General features: G+C 37.6%; 3 protein-coding genes across 3 annotated transcripts; 2 read left to right on the top strand and 1 right to left on the bottom strand.

Annotated features, from left to right (window-relative positions):
- The first annotated feature begins 154 nt into the window (after positions 1 to 154).
- Positions 155 to 4,423, top strand: LOC131310940 (L-tryptophan--pyruvate aminotransferase 1-like). The gene is made up of 5 exons (XM_058338218.1): positions 155 to 374; positions 811 to 1,114; positions 2,878 to 3,158; positions 3,554 to 3,849; positions 3,950 to 4,423. Exons 1-5 carry the CDS (start codon positions 259 to 261, stop codon positions 4,141 to 4,143), a joined length of 1,191 nt encoding a protein of 396 aa, XP_058194201.1. The 5' UTR covers positions 155 to 258; the 3' UTR covers positions 4,144 to 4,423.
- LOC131310941 (lysM domain receptor-like kinase 3) lies at positions 4,413 to 8,187 on the bottom strand. The gene is made up of 9 exons (XM_058338219.1): positions 7,710 to 8,187; positions 7,239 to 7,439; positions 7,009 to 7,148; positions 6,825 to 6,908; positions 6,641 to 6,746; positions 6,254 to 6,405; positions 6,068 to 6,165; positions 5,478 to 5,946; positions 4,413 to 4,742 (listed from the first exon to the last, which is right to left on the bottom strand). The coding sequence occupies exons 1-8, from the start codon at positions 7,795 to 7,797 to the stop codon at positions 5,661 to 5,663; spliced, it is 1,155 nt and encodes a 384-aa protein (XP_058194202.1). The 5' UTR covers positions 7,798 to 8,187; the 3' UTR covers positions 4,413 to 4,742; positions 5,478 to 5,660.
- A 2,943-nt stretch (positions 8,188 to 11,130) lies between these two features.
- Positions 11,131 to 13,765, top strand: LOC131311020 (peroxidase 5-like). Its single transcript, XM_058338333.1, has 2 exons — positions 11,131 to 11,734; positions 12,511 to 13,765. Exons 1-2 carry the CDS (start codon positions 11,507 to 11,509, stop codon positions 13,540 to 13,542), a joined length of 1,260 nt encoding a protein of 419 aa, XP_058194316.1. The 5' UTR covers positions 11,131 to 11,506; the 3' UTR covers positions 13,543 to 13,765.
- The last annotated feature ends 7,190 nt before the right edge of the window (positions 13,766 to 20,955 follow it).

Genomic DNA, 20,955 nt, shown 5'->3' with positions numbered 1-20,955 from the left:
CAGTTTTAGGAGTAGCTAGATTCATTGAAGTTTATTAATTTATCGGAGATAACATATCTAACTCAATTATGAGAAAGAATCTGCCAAAGTAAATACGAAATTAAATCCTTGCTATCTCTCTCCTCTCTCTATATATACATGTACTCCTATATAGATAGGGACCCAACAGAATATAACTGAGATACTCAGATCTGTTTTTCCTCAAGGAGCATTGGTGAGAGAGAGAGAGAGAGAGAGAGAGAGAGAGAGAGAGAGAAGATGTGTGGGACAGAGAATGCGGCTCTCGTTAACAAATGCTCCTTGACCTCCACTGCCAAGGAGAATGGCAGTACTAGGACCACCCTCTCTTCTGATGCTGTCATCAATCTCGACCAGTTAACTCTCTTTCCCTCTCTGACAAGTATTTTACATTGCGATAACGATATCGGTAATGCAGTCGTGTACCGACATCGAACAATGTCGGTCGGTATATCAACAAAGAACGAACTCGGCTTCTCAGCAGTAGAACTGCGCTTCTCAGCAGTAGAAATGCAAAGAAGCCAAGTGCAGTTCAATGTCGGACATTCATCTCGACTGTCAATAGTCTGGATGTGTAGAAGTATCTTATTGGTAGGATACTTATCTTACTGGTAAGATTCTTCCAGCAAATCTGTCTGGCTGCGACTGCACAAACTGTCATGATCTGCAGATCGCAGACAAGCCGGATTCATTGACATATGAATATTAATTCGCAATACTTTTTTGTTTCTTGTTATATTGAATGGTAACATGAAAAATGTTAGTAATGAGAATTTCTATGTTGGCGAACAGCGGTGATCCAATGATTTTCGAGTCTTACTGGCAAGAAACGGGTGACAAGTGCACGTTTGTGATACCGGGCTGTCAATCGCTGAGCTACTTCGCAAACAGAAACAACCTGTGCTGGTTTTTGGAGCCAGAATTGGAGGAAGAGATCAAGCAGTTGCACCGTGTGGTGGGGAATGCGGCGGTGGAAGACCACCATGTGGTGGTGGGGACCGGTTCAACCCAACTTATTCAGGCTGCATTATACGCTCTCTCGCCTCCTGATGAGTCCGAGCCCACTAGTGTGCTGTCTGCTACTCCTTACTACTCGGTGAGTGAGTCAATATATACTTTCCCCGAATACTAGTATTATCTGCTCGATCATATGCTCTCCATTTATGTATCAATATATGTGTACGTTACAAGTACATTGAAACGTGGTTTTTATAAACAATATTAGTGGACGATGAAATTGATTCTTCAGAAATAAGTCGAGGTGTGTGTAAATTGGTCTAAATCCTGAATTAGTAGAAGAAATGTATATGATGCTATAAATGATAGTACAAATCATGGTTTAATTGGAAGTGGGCCCCATACGATAAATGTTTGTTTAGTTAAATTTGGCACATTGTTTAGGGGAGCTGATTTCAATCGATTTTTGATGAAACCGATCACGAACTGGTCTGAGATTCTCAAGTAACTTCAATTTTCTAAACATCATAAATAAACTAGACGAGTAGGGATAGTACTATCATAATAGGATGAAATCAAAACAGTTTTTTGACGAATCGACTAGGAACTAAAACTCGAGTAGTTAAGTTTGTTTATCTTTCGTCTCTCCCGGTGGGTTGTGTTGACATTCCTTGAGACCACCACAGATGAAGGCATGAAGCTGATTTTTCTTTCTTTAAAGAAATGTGTGATCACATCAATGATTCCTTTTGAATTCATTATGCTTGACTAGATCAGGAGGTTGTAATGATAGGACCATGATGAGATGATGAGGGTGAGGGTCTTAATTTAAGTCAACTGGACATGCAAAGCAATGGGGGATTCAACTGCATGTTGTGCGACAAACCGTGTCCATCGCTGAGTGCATGTTTGTTTGTGTCCGACACGACACTAGCTCGGAAAACAAAACAGAGGCAGCACATTCCCCCTCTTTGGTTTGTTTGGTAATAAAAAATAATGATTCAACAAGGAATATGGAACGTGGGTGCCTGACAAACGTACTCTTATTCTCAAAGCCCAAAAAAGAAAGAAAGGGAAAAACACATGCATGAACGTGTTTCTATCTCTCTCAAGAATAATACTACAAGTCAAAGAGTCGAATGCATAGATTAAAAACCAGATTTCTTTCAGCATTCTATTAGAACACACCTTTGACCTCAAAACCAGGTGTTTTTAGTTTTGTATCCACTTCGTGCATATAAAGTGTCACATACATCAAATGATACTCAAAATATAAGAATAGTAATTTGTAACTCAGATCCCGCAACGGGCCGACAAAAGTCAAAAGGATACCAATGTTTTACGCATGTACCAATGCTATTATGCTAGGGTAAGTATTAACATGAAACACAAAAATACTCCCTCCGTCCTATAATGTTAGATACCTTTGGGATTGCATGTCATTTTTAAATTGCCTATATCTTTCAATTAATAATGTTTTATGCGATTTTCAAAACTTTGTTTAATTGAACTAATTGAAATCTATCAAATAAGAGCTTATAAAAAATATGTTGGATTAAAAAAGATAGGCAATATATTTTTTCATATGGGCTGGAATAGTGTGAAAGTGTAACTTTTTGGAAAGGATGGAGTATCTGATTTTGACTGCAACTTAAAAAAAATCAGAAGACATAATTCTCCCAATTCTTTGTTGTTTCTTCCATTTGGTTGTGGTGCTATACAATTAGAATTTTTCAATATATACCTTTTTGCGGCCATTTTACTTTAAACCAGAATATCCATTAATATGCTTACAAAATTCAAAATTATCATCGCCGTGCCATTGACAAATTTTATGAACAGAACTTTCGGAATATAAATGATTTTACTAAGATGACTAGTTTCCTCTTATTTTCTCTGCAGTGCTATCCAGAAGTAACAGACTTTTTGAGGTCAGGTCTCTATAAGTGGGCAGGTGATGCCCGCGCCTTTGACAAGGATGGACCTTACATAGAGTTTGTGACCTCACCAAGCAACCCGGATGGCAGCATCCGAGAAGCCATAGTCAAAAAAGGCCAAGGAAAGGTTGTGCATGACCTAGCCTACTACTGGCCCCAATACACTCCAATCACTTGCTGTGCCCATTTTGATGTTATGCTCTTCACTGCTTCCAAATGCACTGGTCATGCTGGTTCTCGCATCGGGTACGTCTCTGTTTCTCGTTATAAATATATGCCTAGCAAGAAGTTTAAGAATCATGAGCAAATGCAATGGAGGGCAGGAGGGAATTTCGGTTACTAAAACAGTGGAGTTATTGGAGAAAGAAAACTGTCTAGAATAAAAAATGTTTGGGATTTACAATCCACTAGGATGATTACGATGTCTTGATTGCAATCTCGACACTTTCCAGTGTTTTTGTTTACGGATTTTTAACCTTCCATCTTTTAGTTAAGAAAATAGGACACCGGCTTCTCTGCAATTCAATTTTCAATCTGCACGGTGTATGCAGTTCTCTTTTGTGGGGCTAACAAGTTCGAATTTGATGGAATTCATCGAATCGCATTTAAACTGATTCTTGGCTTTATTTATTTTCCCTTAGATGGGCTCTTGTGAAGGACAAAGATGTGGCTAGAAAGATGACAAAATTCATAGAGATCAGCACAATTGGAGTTTCAAAAGAAGCCCAACTCCGATCTGCAAAGATCATGGGAGTCATTTCTGATAGCTGCCTTCATCATCCCAACTCGAACAACTTCTTCGAGTACTGTCAACGTCTAATGGCTGAAAGATGGGGAAAACTAAAAGAAGTCGTGGGGCGCAGTAAAATCTTCACCCTTCCGGAGTACCCACCAGAATACTGCCTCTTTACCGGAGAGTTCAGCAAAGCACATCCCGGTAATGTTCGTAGCAGCTTCTGAGCGTAGCAACTAACAAGTCACACTGTTTAACTGTACTAAATGTTCACAAATTTCTTGTTTTTGTTTTCTGGAAACAGCGTTTGCATGGATGAAGTGCAACAAGAATATAGAGGACTTTGAGAAGTTCCTTAGAGCACAGAAGGTTCTGGCAAGAAGTGGGAGGCGTTTCGGGAGCGACCCGAAGTTTGTTAGGGTTAGTATGCTGAGTAAGGAAGAGGAATTTGAGATCTTTCTACATAGGTTGTTGTCTATCCAAGGAACTAGTAATTGATATCATGCTAGTATTTATTAGTAAAGCACAATTTATGAACTCAAATGTTAAGTTTATTCTGTACCCTGCAAGGCATGAACCAATACTGCTTGTAGTATGGAAGCAGTATTGGTTCGCCTAGGCAGTATGTGCTCTGGAGCCTCCTTGTGGATGTGTTTCAGTCTAGGTTTTGGTAGTTTTGGTTCATTCCTGTATTTTTTGATGGAATCTTTGTAGCCTTCGGGCTTTACCTTCGGGTATTTTGAAATGAATTGCTTGACTTATCAAAAAAAAAAAAAAATACTGCTTGTAGTTCCCTTTCATAACCTTCTTTGTTCTGCAGGCTCAGTGAACAACCTTTGAATATGAAGATATACACATACACTAAACAGATGATAAATTATAGTTACACTAGTAATAAAATAGAAAACCACATTAAGAGCTAAAATAAATCTTCATCTTCCACTAAAAACCCCGCTAAAAACATGGCTATCCCCTCCTAGGGAAGCTTCCCATTCTATCGAGGACGTCACAATCTGAGATAGTTCCACAACTATCTCCCTCATCTCTGGTCTGTTACATGGATCTTCACTTAAACACCACACTGCGATTTTGGCCGTCTGAGAGAGAGAGAGAGAGAGAGAGAGAGATCACACAAGATCGAGAACGTAAATGAAGTGAGTTAATTAGGAGTTTGGGCAAAGTCCACCTGGACCCCCTGTGGTTATCGCTATGTGTGGATACCACCTCATGGTTCAAAACTGACCACATACCCTACCTGTGGTTTTGAAAATGTACGGATAGACCCCCTGTCGTTAAGTTTTCCATCCATATTAACGGACACAATATTAAAAGACCGATATACCATCATCATGTTTCTTGATTCTTATTCTTTTTTAAATCCAACCACACCTTCCCCTGTACTAACCGTTGATATTGTAAATTTTGATGAGTACTACATCTATGCCAAAATTCAAGTTAATCAAAAAATGAAAAGCTCATAATTGAATCGATTTTGTTATGAAATTAAAATTTCAAATTTGAATTTACTAAAAATTAGATCATTGGGTTATTGATGCCTGATCGAGATGATTTTTTTACACAGATACTCTATTTTTTATTTAATACATTATGAACGATTCAGATTACATTCTAGAGGCATGTGAGATATACCTCCGTTAATATAGATGGAAAATATGACGGCATGAGGTCTATCCGCACATTTTCAAAATCACAGGTAGGTTATGTGATCAGTTTTGAACCATGAAGGGGATATCCATACATGGCGATAACCACAGGGTGAAAGTGGACTTTGCCGTAGGAGTTTTGTACCGAAACAAATGGTGTTTGCTAACCTTAAATACATCCACCACAGGATAGGTGCCTCCAAGATTGCTATCTATAATAGATTCCAGAGCAGTCTCTGGGTTTTCATCTTCGAATATCCTCTTAACCTGAACAAGCAATGCGATGAAATTAAAGAGATTTCATCGGATCAAAAAAACCGCATATCTCTGATTTACATGTTCTCGTCAGTTTTATGCATGTAGATATTGAACTCTTTGAAAATAGTCACCTAGAAATTGGAATTGTCTTCGAATACGACTAGTCATGTTTTCGGTATCAGACATTTTTGAGTTGATCTGTTTTGTTTCTCTATAGTAAAAATCTAAAGGTCTGCTTACAACTGAGACGAGTGATTTCATTCTCTTGGGCTCCCGGTTGTCACGAATGAGTGCGCGTTGACCGGTTATGAGTTCTGCCAACACCACTCCGAAAGCAAAAACGTCGGTTTTAGTAGTCACTTGCAGCTCCTTCACCGATCTGTTCATCGAACAAACCAAGAAATTGCAAAATTACATTTCACTTGGAAAGTAAAATCAGCAAGTGTGATACAGATGAATTTCATTGCAACCGTAACGCACAAACAAGATTGGAAAATTACTCTGGCGGAAGGTATCCTGGTGTTCCAACAAGGCTAGTCGCAATGAGATCATCTTCGTTGGTTCTTTCAACCAGCTTTGCCAATCCAAAGCCAGCAACCTACACTAAAAAATACTGTCCTCAAGCACAACAAAAACCTTAAATCTTTCGTTATTAAAACAGAGCTGGGGTTGGGGGTGGGAAGTACCTTAGCTCTGGGTCCTTCAGCGAGTAGGATATTACTAGTCTTTATGTCACGGTGCACGCACCGGGACTTCATGTGGTCGTGAATGTACTCAATACCCTTTGCTGCATCTAGCGCGATGGTTGCTCTTGCTGTCCAAGAAAGAGGCTGCTTACCTAATACCAATTTATGCAACATCTGTAACTTGTATGCCAGTAGTTGTTAGAAAGTCAATTGGTTCATTTTGACAAAATTAACTGCCTTGAGTGAATCAATCTAAGCTGAAGCCTAAACTTATATTGACAAACCTCAAAAGGCGAAAAATTCGAACCAATACTAATACATAAAAGAAAAAAGCAACAATAGTTATGCTACCGAGATGAGAGGTAAGCGTAGGCAAACTAAAACTACCTTTGAGTAACGGGTCGTGTAGATGTTCGCTCAGAGATCTATTTTGAATGTACTCATACACCAGATAGAGGTGGCCATTCCCATTTGCATACCCCAACAACTCCACCTATATAATCTTCTTGAAACCTGTTAAAATCATGTTCTGTTAAATGAAATTCGGAAGGAATTAGCCGTTGATCCTTACCACATTAATGTGATTTATCTTGCATAAGGCCTTGAGCTCTGCGAAAAACTCCTTGTTAGACCTCATCTTCTTAACTGCAACCCTCTGAAAAACGAGTTAAGGCCGTTGAGTTTACCCATCAAACAGCGAGTGAAACAGGTGAAGCTCGGAATAATGGAAGTAAATAAGCAGAAAAGTACTTCACCTGTTCTCCTATTACGCCATAATACACACTACCGTATCCACCCTCTCCGATTTTCCTAGATTCATGGAAGTTATTTGTTGCCCATGCAATCTCCTCTAAACTATATGCTATCGCTCTTTCTGATTCAAAAACCGACACATCTGCACATACGAAATCACTATGAATCATTGAATGCAATGCTAGCAACTGAACGAAAGGGTAATTAATATCTGGGACTTGGGTTATCTGACCTTCCACCTTTTCCTTATGTTGGAACCGTGAGGAGAAACTTTTCGACTTTGAAAATGCTTTTGAATTTTCCTCGCTGTTTCTTCGATTTCTTTTTCTCCTCAGAAGGTTTATTGCGAGTGCACACAATACAATTACTGAAGCAGCTGATAGTATAGAAGCTAATACTATTGTCCAGGTGTGCCCCTTTCTTGTTGATGAATCTGAAAAACCAAGTTAGAATAATTGCTCGAATTAACCTGAAATATTTATGTAGTATACCGAATGAAGCTGTATACAAGTGAAGGTTATTTTTGGACGAAGGATATGTGGAGGGATTCGAGGAGGGAAAAGAAAAGATTAGCTGAAAAGGCCAAGTTCAAAAATCAAGAAAATGCTAAAGTTCTATCTTTCATATTGCTATGACGTTCCTCCACAAATCCAGGATCCAAACATAGAAAGAAGAAAATTGGAACTAACAACAATAACAGTACCGATGTGATTCCCTGGTGATGGGGCTATAGACGGGGGAGGAACTCGAATTTTCTCCACAGGCACAAAAAGGGGATCTGTTGGAGCCATTGATTAGGGCATTAGGGGGTCATGGGAAGGACAGAATGGTGAAGAAACACAAATTGAGGAACTCTGAAATGTATTTTTGTTGATATTTTGAAAAAAAAATTTCCCCTGTCACTAATGTTTGTTAGTTTTTGACCAGAATGACTAACATGCCTATGGGAAACTGGTAGTTGTTGTTTAGCTACTAAAAAAAGAGAGATGACGAGTCAAAATTCATAAATACTGGAGTACAATTTTGTTCTAAACAAAGCCTCTATTGGACTGCAAAGTCATCTAACAATCGTGGATGATACAACTTAATTACTTTGATAATGTGTTTCGTTTTCTGAGTACCCGAAATTTGATCAACAGATCGATGTGGTCACCAACATTGCCCTTTAAAAACATATTAAGTTTTCTGTTGACCCATAGCTTTGCTTTTCTCCGTATGACTTGGTTTTGCAGACCTCATTGGTAATTTGTTTGAACAATGAAGATATCATTCTGAGGTCACAAGTGTTCTCCCTTGTTTTTTAATCATCTCTATAATATAATCACCAAATTTTTAGACTTGTGACAAACAGAGAAGATTAATCAGCAGATAGAGCTAAGGAGAAATTTTGAATAAGTTGCTGGTATACTTGCTTCCTCCAAATTCCAATTGTTCTTCATAGATAATACTTCCCCCCAACCCAAAAAGATTGTCTCGGTATGCGAAACAAGGACTTAAAAAACGTTCATGTTGGTGGGGGAAAAAGTCAAAAACTTTTTCGCAAATCGATATAACTCATTGATATCTAGTAATTTTCAGGAAAAAAAGATATTTTTGACAAAAATATATTCTTCTTAAATTCTCAATATAAGTGTCAGATAATCTTTAAGGACGGAGTCAGTATTGTCAATAAAACCTTGGCTTTGCTAGCTAATAAGCAGAGAGAATATCAAGTACAGCCCAACTAGCTATTGATTTACCTAGCATCGCTCTCGGTGTTCGTCATTTAAATCGTCCCACGAACATATATTAAACACAGAGCATCGTGGCCGGTAAGCTCCTCCATATGACATAAGACATATCTTTGATGATATAATGGAAAAATCCTCCATGCAGCCTGTCATTCTAGTTCAAAACTAGATGTCGGATTAAATTAATTAACCTCGTTGATTTGGTCTGCGAAAAATAGTACCAGGCCGGTTGTGAACCAATGGGGCCCAAAGCGTTCTGCATTTTAACTGCTGATAAACGCGAGTGACTAGCTTAATACAATGATAAAAAATAGAGAAATGCTAAGTGCAAAGAAAAATGGCAAAGAAAAGACCATTAAAGTGTAGATGATTGGCTTAGATTTCATCTACACTTTAAGGATCTTTTCTTTGCCATTTTTCTTTGTCCCTAGCACAGCTCTAAAAAATACAATAAATTACTTGTAGAGTGAAAGTTTTTGAATGTTTATGAATGTTATATATGGGCAAAGTAGTTTGAAAAGTGTGAAATATCCATTCAAATGCTATTTCTTAGTATTATAGTCACCAAAGTTACTAAAACCCATATTTTTATCTGTATCGTCAACAACCAATTAAAGTCATTGTTCAATATTTTTTTGATGTGTTTCATCAAAGTTAACGACAACGGAATATTTTAAACTATCTATGATCTATCAATAGCATAGTTTTGTTTATGCGGTACATATACTTTAAAGTCATAGTTTTGTTTTGATAGTGTCAAACAATTAAATAGTGGAGGCTTAAGAAATAAATTTGACTTATTAAACTAAATCGAGGCCTAATTTCCCCGAAAAAGAACAAGAAAAATGAACGAGACACCTTCGACATTCAAGTCGAGAGGATTTGAATCCACTCACTAGGACTAGAAAATGGAAGTGGTGTCAATTTTAAATAGATGTGCATATTAATTTTATGCTCAAATGGGTTCACTTTGGACCAAAATTCAGAACTCGTGAATTAGCCTCTCCTTAGAGCCGGGCCTAAATAGTTCCAACAACAATCCAATAAACTGTTTGTTTTAATTTGTCAAGTAAAAAGTGCATAAACCAGTTGATTGGATGGGGCTTTCAACAGTAAAAGTTCTTGCAATTAGAGTTCTTGCAGTTAGTATTGGGAGGAAGAGAAGGGGAAGGAGAAGGAGATTTTAGTGAGAGCCATGAGGTGTACATGGGAATGAGGGGAGTCGTGTGAAGGAAAGAAAGCAGAAGGAAGAGATGGTGAGGAGAAATTTACCGGGTGGGTACCACGTGGTGCCCGAGCAGTCCATCTGGACCGTTCAAAAGTGTGTTGGACGGCCTAGATTGAAACCCTCTCTCTCCTCTCACCCTACCACTCTCTCTCTCTCCTTTTTCTCTCTCCAAATCCGAGCCGTCCAAAACCGAAATGGATAGCCCGAGCGGGCACCACATGGTACCCACCTGGCACTGAAAAATATCTGGACGGTGAGACTTTTTGAAAGTGGGTACTACAAAGAAAGAAATATCAGAAAGGGAAGACTATGAAGACTATTCAGTACTCATTCTCTTTACGAATTGTTGTGGCCGAGATATGAATTAATCTTGTGTGATTTATTTTATGAATTTTTGTGGTTACTTTTATGAATTTCCGTGATTATTCATTGCAAATGTAGATTTTTCAAAATACGGTGCGCTTCATATGGGCATGGGCCTTTTATCCAACCTGCATTTCTAATCAAGGGCATTTATATCGCCACATTTGAGAATCCCAAGCTGTCTAAACTGTAGAGGACTTTTGGAATCAGTAATACAAATGCTTCATTCCTTGCACTTCTTGTTCATGATACTAACGAAAACCTTAAATTTGCCGGCTAATTAAAGAGAGAATTAATTCCTTTGCTATGCGTAATTCCAGACTGGCTGTATGTCTAAATTGTGGCCGTATCGTTGGACCTCTCTTCTTGGAGAAACACGAACAACACCCGATATAACGTGTCACCAACCTTCAAGATTTAAATTAAGAAGTTTTCTTGTTTTGATGATCAAGTAATCAGATATCCAAATTTACACACAATGGCTGCTCTGGTCTACGGTAGGTAGCTAGCAAGGTAGTACTAGAAATCTGCTATTTACGACCTACTTGAACTTCAATGTTCAAACCTCAAATCCACATCTACAATTCCCCATAGTACTGGGGAAAGATGCAAAAACAAATTATTGCAACAAATACCTCATAAAGTACTACATCCACTAGTTTCTTTTAACATAGCAAGATTTGCGGAGTCATTTTTAGCATGGATAAGGAGCAATGCCTCACAATTCCAAAGGAGTCAGGGACAATGATAGCCATCCAATATTGTTTGAGAGAAAAACTGTTTACAAAATTGGTGAAACTTATCTGGTTGACGCGGACGTCAAAGTGTTCTAAAACCTTGGAATGACACAAGGAAGACAAACTGACCAATGACAAAGCATTTGACCTTCTATCTTTGCAACGAAAACAGGAAATGACAAAGGGAATCCTTTTAAGAACAGAGTCCAGCCGATTTCAACATTTTGAATATGGAAATCTCAAGCTGTCAACAAAACTATTTTCACTCGTCCAAACCCTAAATAGAAACTTTGAGACTCTTTCAACATGGGTTTACAACTTTCCCTCCTAAAAAATGGCCTAAAACCCTCACCACCCAACCCCTTCATCCTTGTCTATATAAACCCTCTTCCCCCTCAATGACAAATTGTCAATCTCCTAACCCCAATCTACAACCATCAAAATGGAAGGAGGAGCTAGAATGATCGTGACAATCTTTATTGTGTGCTCGATATTTCTTCCTCTAGCTTCGGCTAAGCTTGTGCCCAAAGGGCTCCGCGTAGGGTTCTACGAGAATTCATGCCCACAAGCTGAGCAGATCATAGCTGAGGTTGTCTCTGAAGCCTACAAAAAAGATCCTGGAGTTGCTGCTGGTTTTCTTCGCATTTTCTTCCATGATTGCTTTGTCAATGTAAGTCAATTCATTCACCTCCTCTCTTGATTATGTAAATCCCAAAACATCAATGAGGATGATCGCTGTTGGAGTTGTACATATCAGCAAAAGAAACAAATAACTCAAGAAAAATGACAATCTCCTTTACATTTATAAATTCAATATTGGTGAATCAATTTATCTAGCTTGTTCGTGAAATTTGATATCTCCCATATTTTATTGATTGTTTTACAATTCTTTCAAAATATTCGTCAAAACATAAAAACTTTAGTCTTTACCATTTTGTTTTATTCACTGCAAACCAAAACACTATTCTTCTTTTTTTGCACAACTATTAAAAATAGTCCATCACGTCCTTGTGGACGAATATTTTGGGTAAATGCATGGAAATCAAGTTTTTGGATCATATACTTGAGTTAAGGATAAAAATGCATCCTTGGGCAAAAATTGTAAATGGAGACCCCTTTTTGGATAATATATTTGAGTAGTTTCCCGAAATCTTCTGATTATCTAAACAACAACCATGATTAGGGTAATGAAATTTAAGGTCCTTCTATTTATTTAAGACCAAAAAAGCCAAACGCTCTCTCATGAATATAATTATGTTCATGCCATATCAATTTGACATGCATTTGTTCATAGAATTTGATTCCGAAAGAATATGATAGGACAGTGAAGGGGTTTAGAAATCATATTTCCTCAAATCATTATACCCCTCACAGAAAGTATCTCATTTAATTTCAAGAATCTTTCTAAGGATTTTCATGCCAAATTAATATTTATGTGTCAAACAGGGCTGCGATGCCTCAATTTTGCTGGATTCCACCCCTTCTGGGGAAAAAGTAGAGAAAGACTCACCGGCCAACGGCAAATTCCTAAGAGGCCTTGAAGTCATCGACACAGCCAAAGCAAGGCTAGAAAGTGAATGCCCTGGAATTGTATCCTGCGCTGACACCCTGTCCTTTGCAACCCGAGACGGTTCCATACTAGCCGGGGTCCCACAATACAACATGCCGGGAGGCCGCCGTGATGGCCTTGTTTCCCGTGCCGCAGATGTCGTCAGCAACGTGCCGTTCGTCAATGCACCAATTCAACAAATCACAGAACTCTTTGTCAGGAAAGGCTTGACCCAAGAAGAAATGGTTGTTCTTACTGGAGCCCACTCAATCGGCGTTGCACATTGCCCGAATTTTGCTTACAGAGTGAACAAATACAATGACACTTTCCAAACAGACCCTAAGTTGGACGACGCGGATTCAGCTAATATCAAGTCTGCATGCCAAAGACAGGTGAGCAATGAGGATATAGAGAAGACTACTTTGCCGTTTGACACCCAAACACCATTCAAGATGGACGGTGGTTTCTACACGAACCTGTTGAAAGGGACAGGGTTGATTGAGTCCGATCAGGCAATGGCTTTGGACCCCAGGACAAGACCCATTGTACAGAGATTGGCTGAAGACCAAGGAAAATGGTTGAATCAGTTTGGTAGGGCAATGAGTCGGTTGGCGATAGTGGATGTGAAAACCGGAAGTGAAGGAGAAATTCGAAAACAATGTCGATCAGTGAATTTAGAAAACAAAGGAAACACTGGCATTGCTCAAAATTTAGGCAAAACCAACAACGATGAAGATCCTGGCAAATTAGACGAAGTTGAAGATTCAGGAAAATCTGACAATGCTGAAGATGCAAGCCGCACTTTTGATTCAGGCATCAATTCCGATTCAAGAAATACCGCTGGCTTAGGCGACAGTTCCGATAAAACTCAACATTTTCCAAGCAACTCTATTGATTCGCTACACGACTTTATGAGGACTATGCCTTAGGGCTTTTCTTGGGCAACAAAAGGAATGCTGGTTTGGATGTGGCTAATCAGCTTCTTCCTTTCTTGTCTCTTTCGATGTCGTTTGAATTCGATTGTTATTTTTTCATTTTTCCAACTAATAGTTGATCCTGTCCATGTGACAACAATGGAAAGAACACAATTAAATGATCACTGAATATTTGATGGGACATTACATGCTGAACAATGTTGTTTTTATGAATGAAGTTCTAGTGAGCAGTGTCATCTACACACACATATATAATATGTATCGATGGTGTATTGACTATTGTGTGTAATATTATGACCCTACTCACTTTGGCACATGCTGAGGCCAACAGCGAGAATCTAGACGAGCATTTTGAGTGTATATATACAAAGAAATAATAAACCAAAATGCCATCCTTCCCCAACTCTCCCGTAATAGCTTACGACGCGAGAGCAATATAAAGAGTCCAGCATCAAAGCCGCCCTTTTCTTTTTGATTCTCAAAACCTGCCTTAATGGCTACAAAGATAAAGAAGAAGAATCCATACTCAAGATAGAAAGAAGAGCCTCTGGAAGGAGATTTTGGGCAAGAGATTGTCTCGAAACTACAGCCGTAACTTCATGGGTTGCCTTGTTGGCTGATCGGTGAACCCATCTTAGTGAAAAGTCACCCAACCAAGGAAATTCACAATTATCTAGCTAAGATCAATATATGCATTCACCTACCAATGGGACACCAACTCATAAACGCAAAATACAATTGGTTGCTCAATATTGTCCGACTCAACCTCCACCACCCTAGCCCAAAAGCCATACCAATCAAGTATGCCTCTCTGATTGCCTTAAGCTCTTGAAGACTTGAAGAAACTTTAGCTGACTTCACCAGGCCATCCACCAGCTTTATATCTCAGTACCTTAAAAATTCTCGCCAATTTCCCATCCTTGTTGTTTGATCTAATTGCAACGTCACATTTGCCCTATACTTTCTAGGTTTCGGACTCCAGAGCCCTCCAACAAGACAAATCATCTTCTTTTGGTGATTATCCCTGTTGACTCGAATTCTCAAAATTAATTTGAAATTCTTGCTTATTAAACTGGGCTTTGTCGTAATCACCATTGGATACATCTTAGTGTTTCCAAGCACTATTTCATTCATCGATTTCCATATAAACCAAGCGAGGTATAAGAGCAACATTACTCAAGAAAGCACTAATATCATCACATGATAGATTTTCAACAAGGCCCAGATGACCATTTAAGGGCAGAATAAGGAGAACTCAAAACATTATGGAGCGAAACATTTTCTCCTTAACCACATCGCTTGGGCGTCCACGAGCAAAAAAAAAACAGCATACATATATATATATATTTATAAATCTTTATATAAAATAGAATAAAGGGTAATAATAGTAATTTACATAATGCAAGGATGAAAACATAAGCATGCAATGTGGACGGGATGAATTCTTACATGGCATAGATAAAGATGATGGTTATTTAAATTTTCCATACGGAGTTTGACCCGTTATTTTGAGACATTAAAATTTCTTTTTTAATCGGCAAAGGGAGAATTATATATGAATAGAAGAAAAGATACAAAGAAAATAGGGGGCATTGATAAGGAATCGACCCAACAAACCAAGAAACAAACAAAAGTAACATTGCAAAATTAAAAACAAACAAAAAGAGAGCGAGAGCAAGAAACAGGAAAAGAATAGGGAGAACAAAATCTAAACTATAGGAAACCAAACCAAGACTTCAAAACACTCCAAGAAGTTGCACTCCATAGAATGAGCACACCAGGACTTTTATTCAAAAGGAGCATATGATCTCACCAAAATTGGAGCTGAGGACCCAAAGCCATCCAAACTGTAGGAAACCAAACCAAGATATCCAAGCATATGAAAAGCCCCAAGACTTTATTTGAAAACATCAAAGACATTACCCCATGCATGCAACACAGCACCCCCTTCAATTTTGCAGAAACTGGACTCACTGATACCAGAAATAGCCAGCCAGATAAAATCCACAACATAGAGAAGCCCCATTATATGCATGAAAATCTACGTACGCTACAAAGACATTGCATTGCTGAACCTCAATAGAAGGCATCAAAGGCAGATGAAATCCCATCATAATATGCAGAGCCACTCTATTGGAGTTCCATGGGTACAGACATTACTTAAGACACATCCCTACTACCTTAACTACAAAAGACACGACCCCTGCTACTCTTAAGAGACAACCTGAGACACAAAACCCAGAACCCTCCAACAAACCTCCAAAGCCCAACTGACTCAATCCCAAAGGACACAACCACCTCCCAAAATCCAAAATAGAGGACTAGGACCCCCCAGTGGCGGCTCCAGGAATTTGTGATAGGGTGTTTAGAATTTACCTGAACTCTACCAGCTGATATATTAACTAATAATATATGTACAGAATCTCATATAGTTGTATAAATAGTACGATAGGCGAAATGAGAACTTAAAAATATATACTATTTTTTTTAACAAAAAATTAATTTCTTCGAAAGTTGTTGTATTTCATAATAGACATTGTTTCGAGAAAGGAGGGGGTAAAATTTTACAAGTTGTCCTAGATGAGTTTTCATATTTTGTGTCAACGTTTAAATAGCATATTAATCTACTAAAATCTTTTTGAAAGAAATTATAGAGAGTATATTGGGGTTGACCTTCTTAAAAATATGTTATTCTTTATGATGACCTGATGCCTTGGATACACCTCTTGAAGTCATCAACGGAATAGTCTTTTAGATCATAGTTTTGATTAGACCCAAAAAGAAATCTTTGTTTTGATAGTATCCACCACATCCCTAACAACAAAGACAGAGCCGCCGATAAAAAAAAGAAAAAGAGAAGCAGCCCCTAAAGACTAAAACATTTCTAGCTAGCTAGCCAAATAGACCAAAGGCAGGTAAAAAAGTTGACTTTCCAACATCTCTCCACATTATGATATTGGTTCACCATCCACCAACACAAAAGCTCATATACATATTGAGGGAGGATTTCAGGAAGTGTATCCACAGTGGCAGACAAATTATTCAGGGAGGATTTCAGGAAGTCATACAAGGAGGATTTTCGTGATAACAAATCGGCTTCAGTAGTAAGAATTTTCTGATATGTTTGCGAGAATCTCCAAGTTTGGCTGAGCTCATTTATAGAGACTGTGCTAGTTAATAAATGCTCTTGTAAAAAGCGAACCGGTAAAAAAGTCTGTTATGAATTAGTTTGTATCAAGTTTAGTTAGTTAGTTGTAGTAATTGTCACCGATTTAGTTTATAAGATCTGTGAATTTCAGGTTGTCAAAGCTAGCGGAAAGAAGTGGAATGGCATGTCTGAATCTGGAAGATTTCTTTCCATTCTACTTTCACCTCCAACCAAATGGCTAAATGAAAATTTTTCATTTTTCTTACAGACAGTAATTACTTTGTGTTAATTCATCTGAAAAATTTCTAGTGAAAGTTTTGTAATTTTGTTATGATTGATGCATTGTTAAAAACCTAGTATATTTGTTCGTGTTTTCTGTTTAAAGACGAATGGTACGGTGTGTGACATCTAGGTCATTGTTTTGTATGTATAGAGAAAGCTCCGGCACAGTGAAGAGGAAGGGAAGTACGAGAAAGCAAAGGAAAAGTTTGATATGAAACTCATAATGGTTTAACAATGGCCCCCAAAAAAGAACAAGAAAAATGAACGAGAGACCTTCAACATTCAATTCGAGAGGATTCGAATCCACCCACCAGGACTAGAAAATGGAAGTTGTGTCAATTTTAAATAGATGTGCACATTAATCGATCTTTGGGTTTTGGCTGGCCGGCCCCATTTTGTGAGATTTTTATCAAAGTAATCTCATTTTTAAAACAATTGACCGAAATACTCTAGTTTTCAAACTATTTTTAAAATTACTCGGTAGAGCCACTTCAAATGGCTCTACCTGAGTAGCGCCACTTAGACTGGCTCTACCCGATAAGTGGCGCAAACCCTTGTGCCACGCAACTGTATGACGTGGAACTAGCGCTTTTTCAAATAACTCTACTCAATGAAGTAGAGCCATTTGCTATTAATAGCTCTACTCATTCAAGTAGAGCCATTTGGAATGGCCCTACCTGATTAAGGCTCCGTTCTTTTAGACTTAATTTAAAATTGAAAATTGTCCTTATTTGAATTTTTTTCGCATTTATTAGTTTTGCACCAAACTTTTTTGGCGTATTGATTCGTCTCGATCAGAGGAATCCGAAAAGTAAAATTTTGGCACTTTTACCCAAGTATTTTGAGAAATAACCACTTTTTAGCACAAAAATGTAATTATTTCTCAAAATACTTGGGTAAAAGTAAAAACACGGCATTTAATATATATTGGGAAAACACGGCATCAATCAAACGTGGACAACGAAAATGGGATGAATGTGAATACAACGAAAATAAAATCAATTGTGGTGTAAAAAATTATGCTGTTAAAACGTATTAACTTTTTCCATTTTCTTATCTCCTTTCTACTTCAATTAGGGGAAAAAGAAAAATAAACATGTTTACATATTTTTGGAGCTTATTTATGTTGTAATAAAAACCTGTGGACACGTCTTCTATGACAAATTTTTCCGTATGTATGTAAGTTAAGCTTTCATGGGTTCCACATGTCTGGTATATTTCATTCACTATTTGAACAGAGCCAGAGGGCGTGAGTCCATTCCATTTAGAAAACAATTAAATGTGGTGTTTTTCGGGATGGGATGTAACATATGTATGTGCATATTATGCTGTAATTTTTTTTGTTTAATATGAATAAAGTTAGGAGTATCTTTTATTTATTGTTAGATACTCCTACTTCTTATTGTTTTCCTATTGAGAATTTTTTTTTCTTTTGTTTTTTGATAGGTCATGTTGAGATTTTGTTACCCCACCGTGCTGTGTGCATATTATGCTATAACGTATTTTTTATAATTTTTGAAGACATGGAATAATGGCCTCCGGGCCTCCGTAAGGCGCACTATTTGTACCGTTGCGAAGAGAACCATTTTGGCTCCACAATGATATGGGGGATGCGCTCTACGGAGGTTCAAAGGCCAACATTTTATGCCTTCAAAATGACTTCGCAATAAACTTTGGGGTATATTTGGAAGTCAAGTGATCGCAAGCCTTATTGAAGGCATCAAATAATGGACTCTGGGCCTCCGTACGGCGCGCCCTTTGTACCATTTCAAAGACAAACATTTTGGCTTCGTGACGGTATGGGGACACACCCTATGAAGGTCAGAAGGCCAACATTTTTTGCTTCAAAATGGCTTTGCGATAAACTTTAGGGTATATTTTTTTTGGAAGTTGATCGCCAAGCCTTGAAGACATCAAATAATGGCCTCTGAGCCTCCGTACGGCACGCCCTTTGTACCATTTCATAGACAAACATTTTGTCTTCATGACGGTATGGGGGACGCATCATACGGAGGTCCAGAGGCCAATATTTTTTGCCTTCAAAATGGCTTCATGATAAACTTTAGGTCGTATTTTTTTTGAAAGTTGATCGCCAAGCCTTTTGAAGGCATTGAATAATGGCCTCCAGGCCTCCGTACGGTGATTGAGCTCTTGATTGATTAGTTGATACTTCGTAGTACAATCGAATAAAATCGTTTGGGCATGTGAATGTGGGTCACTCATGACATGTTGACGTTTAGATGAAAATACGATAACAAGGAAACACGATGAAGGGTACGAAGGGCATTAACTTGGGATTCGAAAGATTGATTTAGATGTGCATGTGAGTGTCTGATCTTGATGTCGTATCACATGTAGTGTCTGAGGTGTCATTAGCAAATTAGCGAGGAAAATGTACGATACAAATTAGCAAATTAACATTTTGAGGGATAGAATTTATTTTTCTTTTTCCCCTAACTAAAGTACGAAGGAAATAAGAAAGGGGAAAAAATTGAAATAGCCCATGTAGTTAAGTATTTGTATCAATTTGGCCCCTGTTGTTGTAATTGACTCGATTTACACTCTGTACTTTTCATTTTGTTCCAATTTGGTCCAATTACTAACTTCCGTTAGTCCGCCGTTAGTCCTTTAAACAACAAAATCATATGGCCCTCTTTTTTGGGGTTAAAATAGACTCGTTCGGCTAAATAAGCCAACTGACTTATTTTTTTATCCTTATTGAATTTTTTTTTCGTATTTGTTAGTTTTTCGTCAATTTTTTTGGGGTTATTGTATCGTCATGACGAGAGGAATCTAAATAGTAAAAAATTATGATCGAAATTCAATTTTTTTTAATAAAGACGAAAAAATTGGTTTATTGGCTTATTTTTGTCTTTATTCAAAAAAATTAGGTTTCAATCGTAATTTTTTACTTTTTAGATTCCTCTTGTTATGATAATGTAATAATTTCCAAAAAAATGGCGAAAAACTACAAATACGAAAAAAATTTAAATAAGGACAAAAAAATAAGCCAGTTGGCTTATTTAGCTGAATATGGTTACTCATTCCACTCTTGCCCTAATATACCTCTGAACCAAAACACAGCTCATTCTTCCATTCTCTATTGATAAGGAGGTACTTGAGAAGAAATTTAGTTATAATTTTGTACAAAAAGTGGCCATCGAATTCAGCATTTTCATGATCAACCATGAGGCATCATAACCACTGATATTGTTTACATGTTCAATTTGTGGACAAATACTGAGATGCCTTATTTTTCTGCACAGTACTGAAAATGCATATAGAACAATGTCCAAAAATCACAACATGATATAGATCCAAAAGTCACAACATGATAAATAACCATGTCCAAAAGTCAGAATATTATATAAACTCAGTTCCAAATTTACCATGTCATAACCTAATACATAGACATAATAAACCACTCAACTAGGTTACAATAAACATATCTTAATAGCCCAAGTGGTTACAAAAAATAGTGCCATGTCATTCCATTCATTTTTCTACACTTGGCCCATCCACTGATTCATGACTAGGAATGTTGAAAAATAAACTTAAGCCAATTTTTTCGTCTTTATTAAAAAAAATTGAATTTCGATAATAATTTTTTACTTTTTAGATTCTTTTTGTCATGACGATGCAATAACCCCCAAAAATTGACCAAAAACTAACAAATACGAGAAAAAAAATTTGAATAAGGACAAAAAATAAGGAAGTTGGCTTGTTTTGCCGAACGGGTCTGTTTTAACCCCAAAAAAGGGGACCAATATGATTTTGCTATTTAAAGGACTAACGGCGGACTAACGGAAGTTAGTAATTGGACCGAATTGAAACAAAATGGAAAGTACAGAGTGTAAATCGAGCCAATTATAACTACAAGGACCAAATTGACACAAACACGTAACTACAAGAACTATTACAGTTTTTTTTCCGAAAAGAAAATAGAAAACACTATTCACATTTTAACAACAAAATTT

This window comes from Rhododendron vialii, chromosome 12a (genome assembly GCF_030253575.1).
Source record: "Rhododendron vialii isolate Sample 1 chromosome 12a, ASM3025357v1".
Lineage (NCBI taxonomy): Eukaryota > Viridiplantae > Streptophyta > Magnoliopsida > Ericales > Ericaceae > Rhododendron > Rhododendron vialii.
Note: the sequence above shows the minus strand (reverse complement) of the source record. Positions and strands in the feature narration are given on the sequence as shown.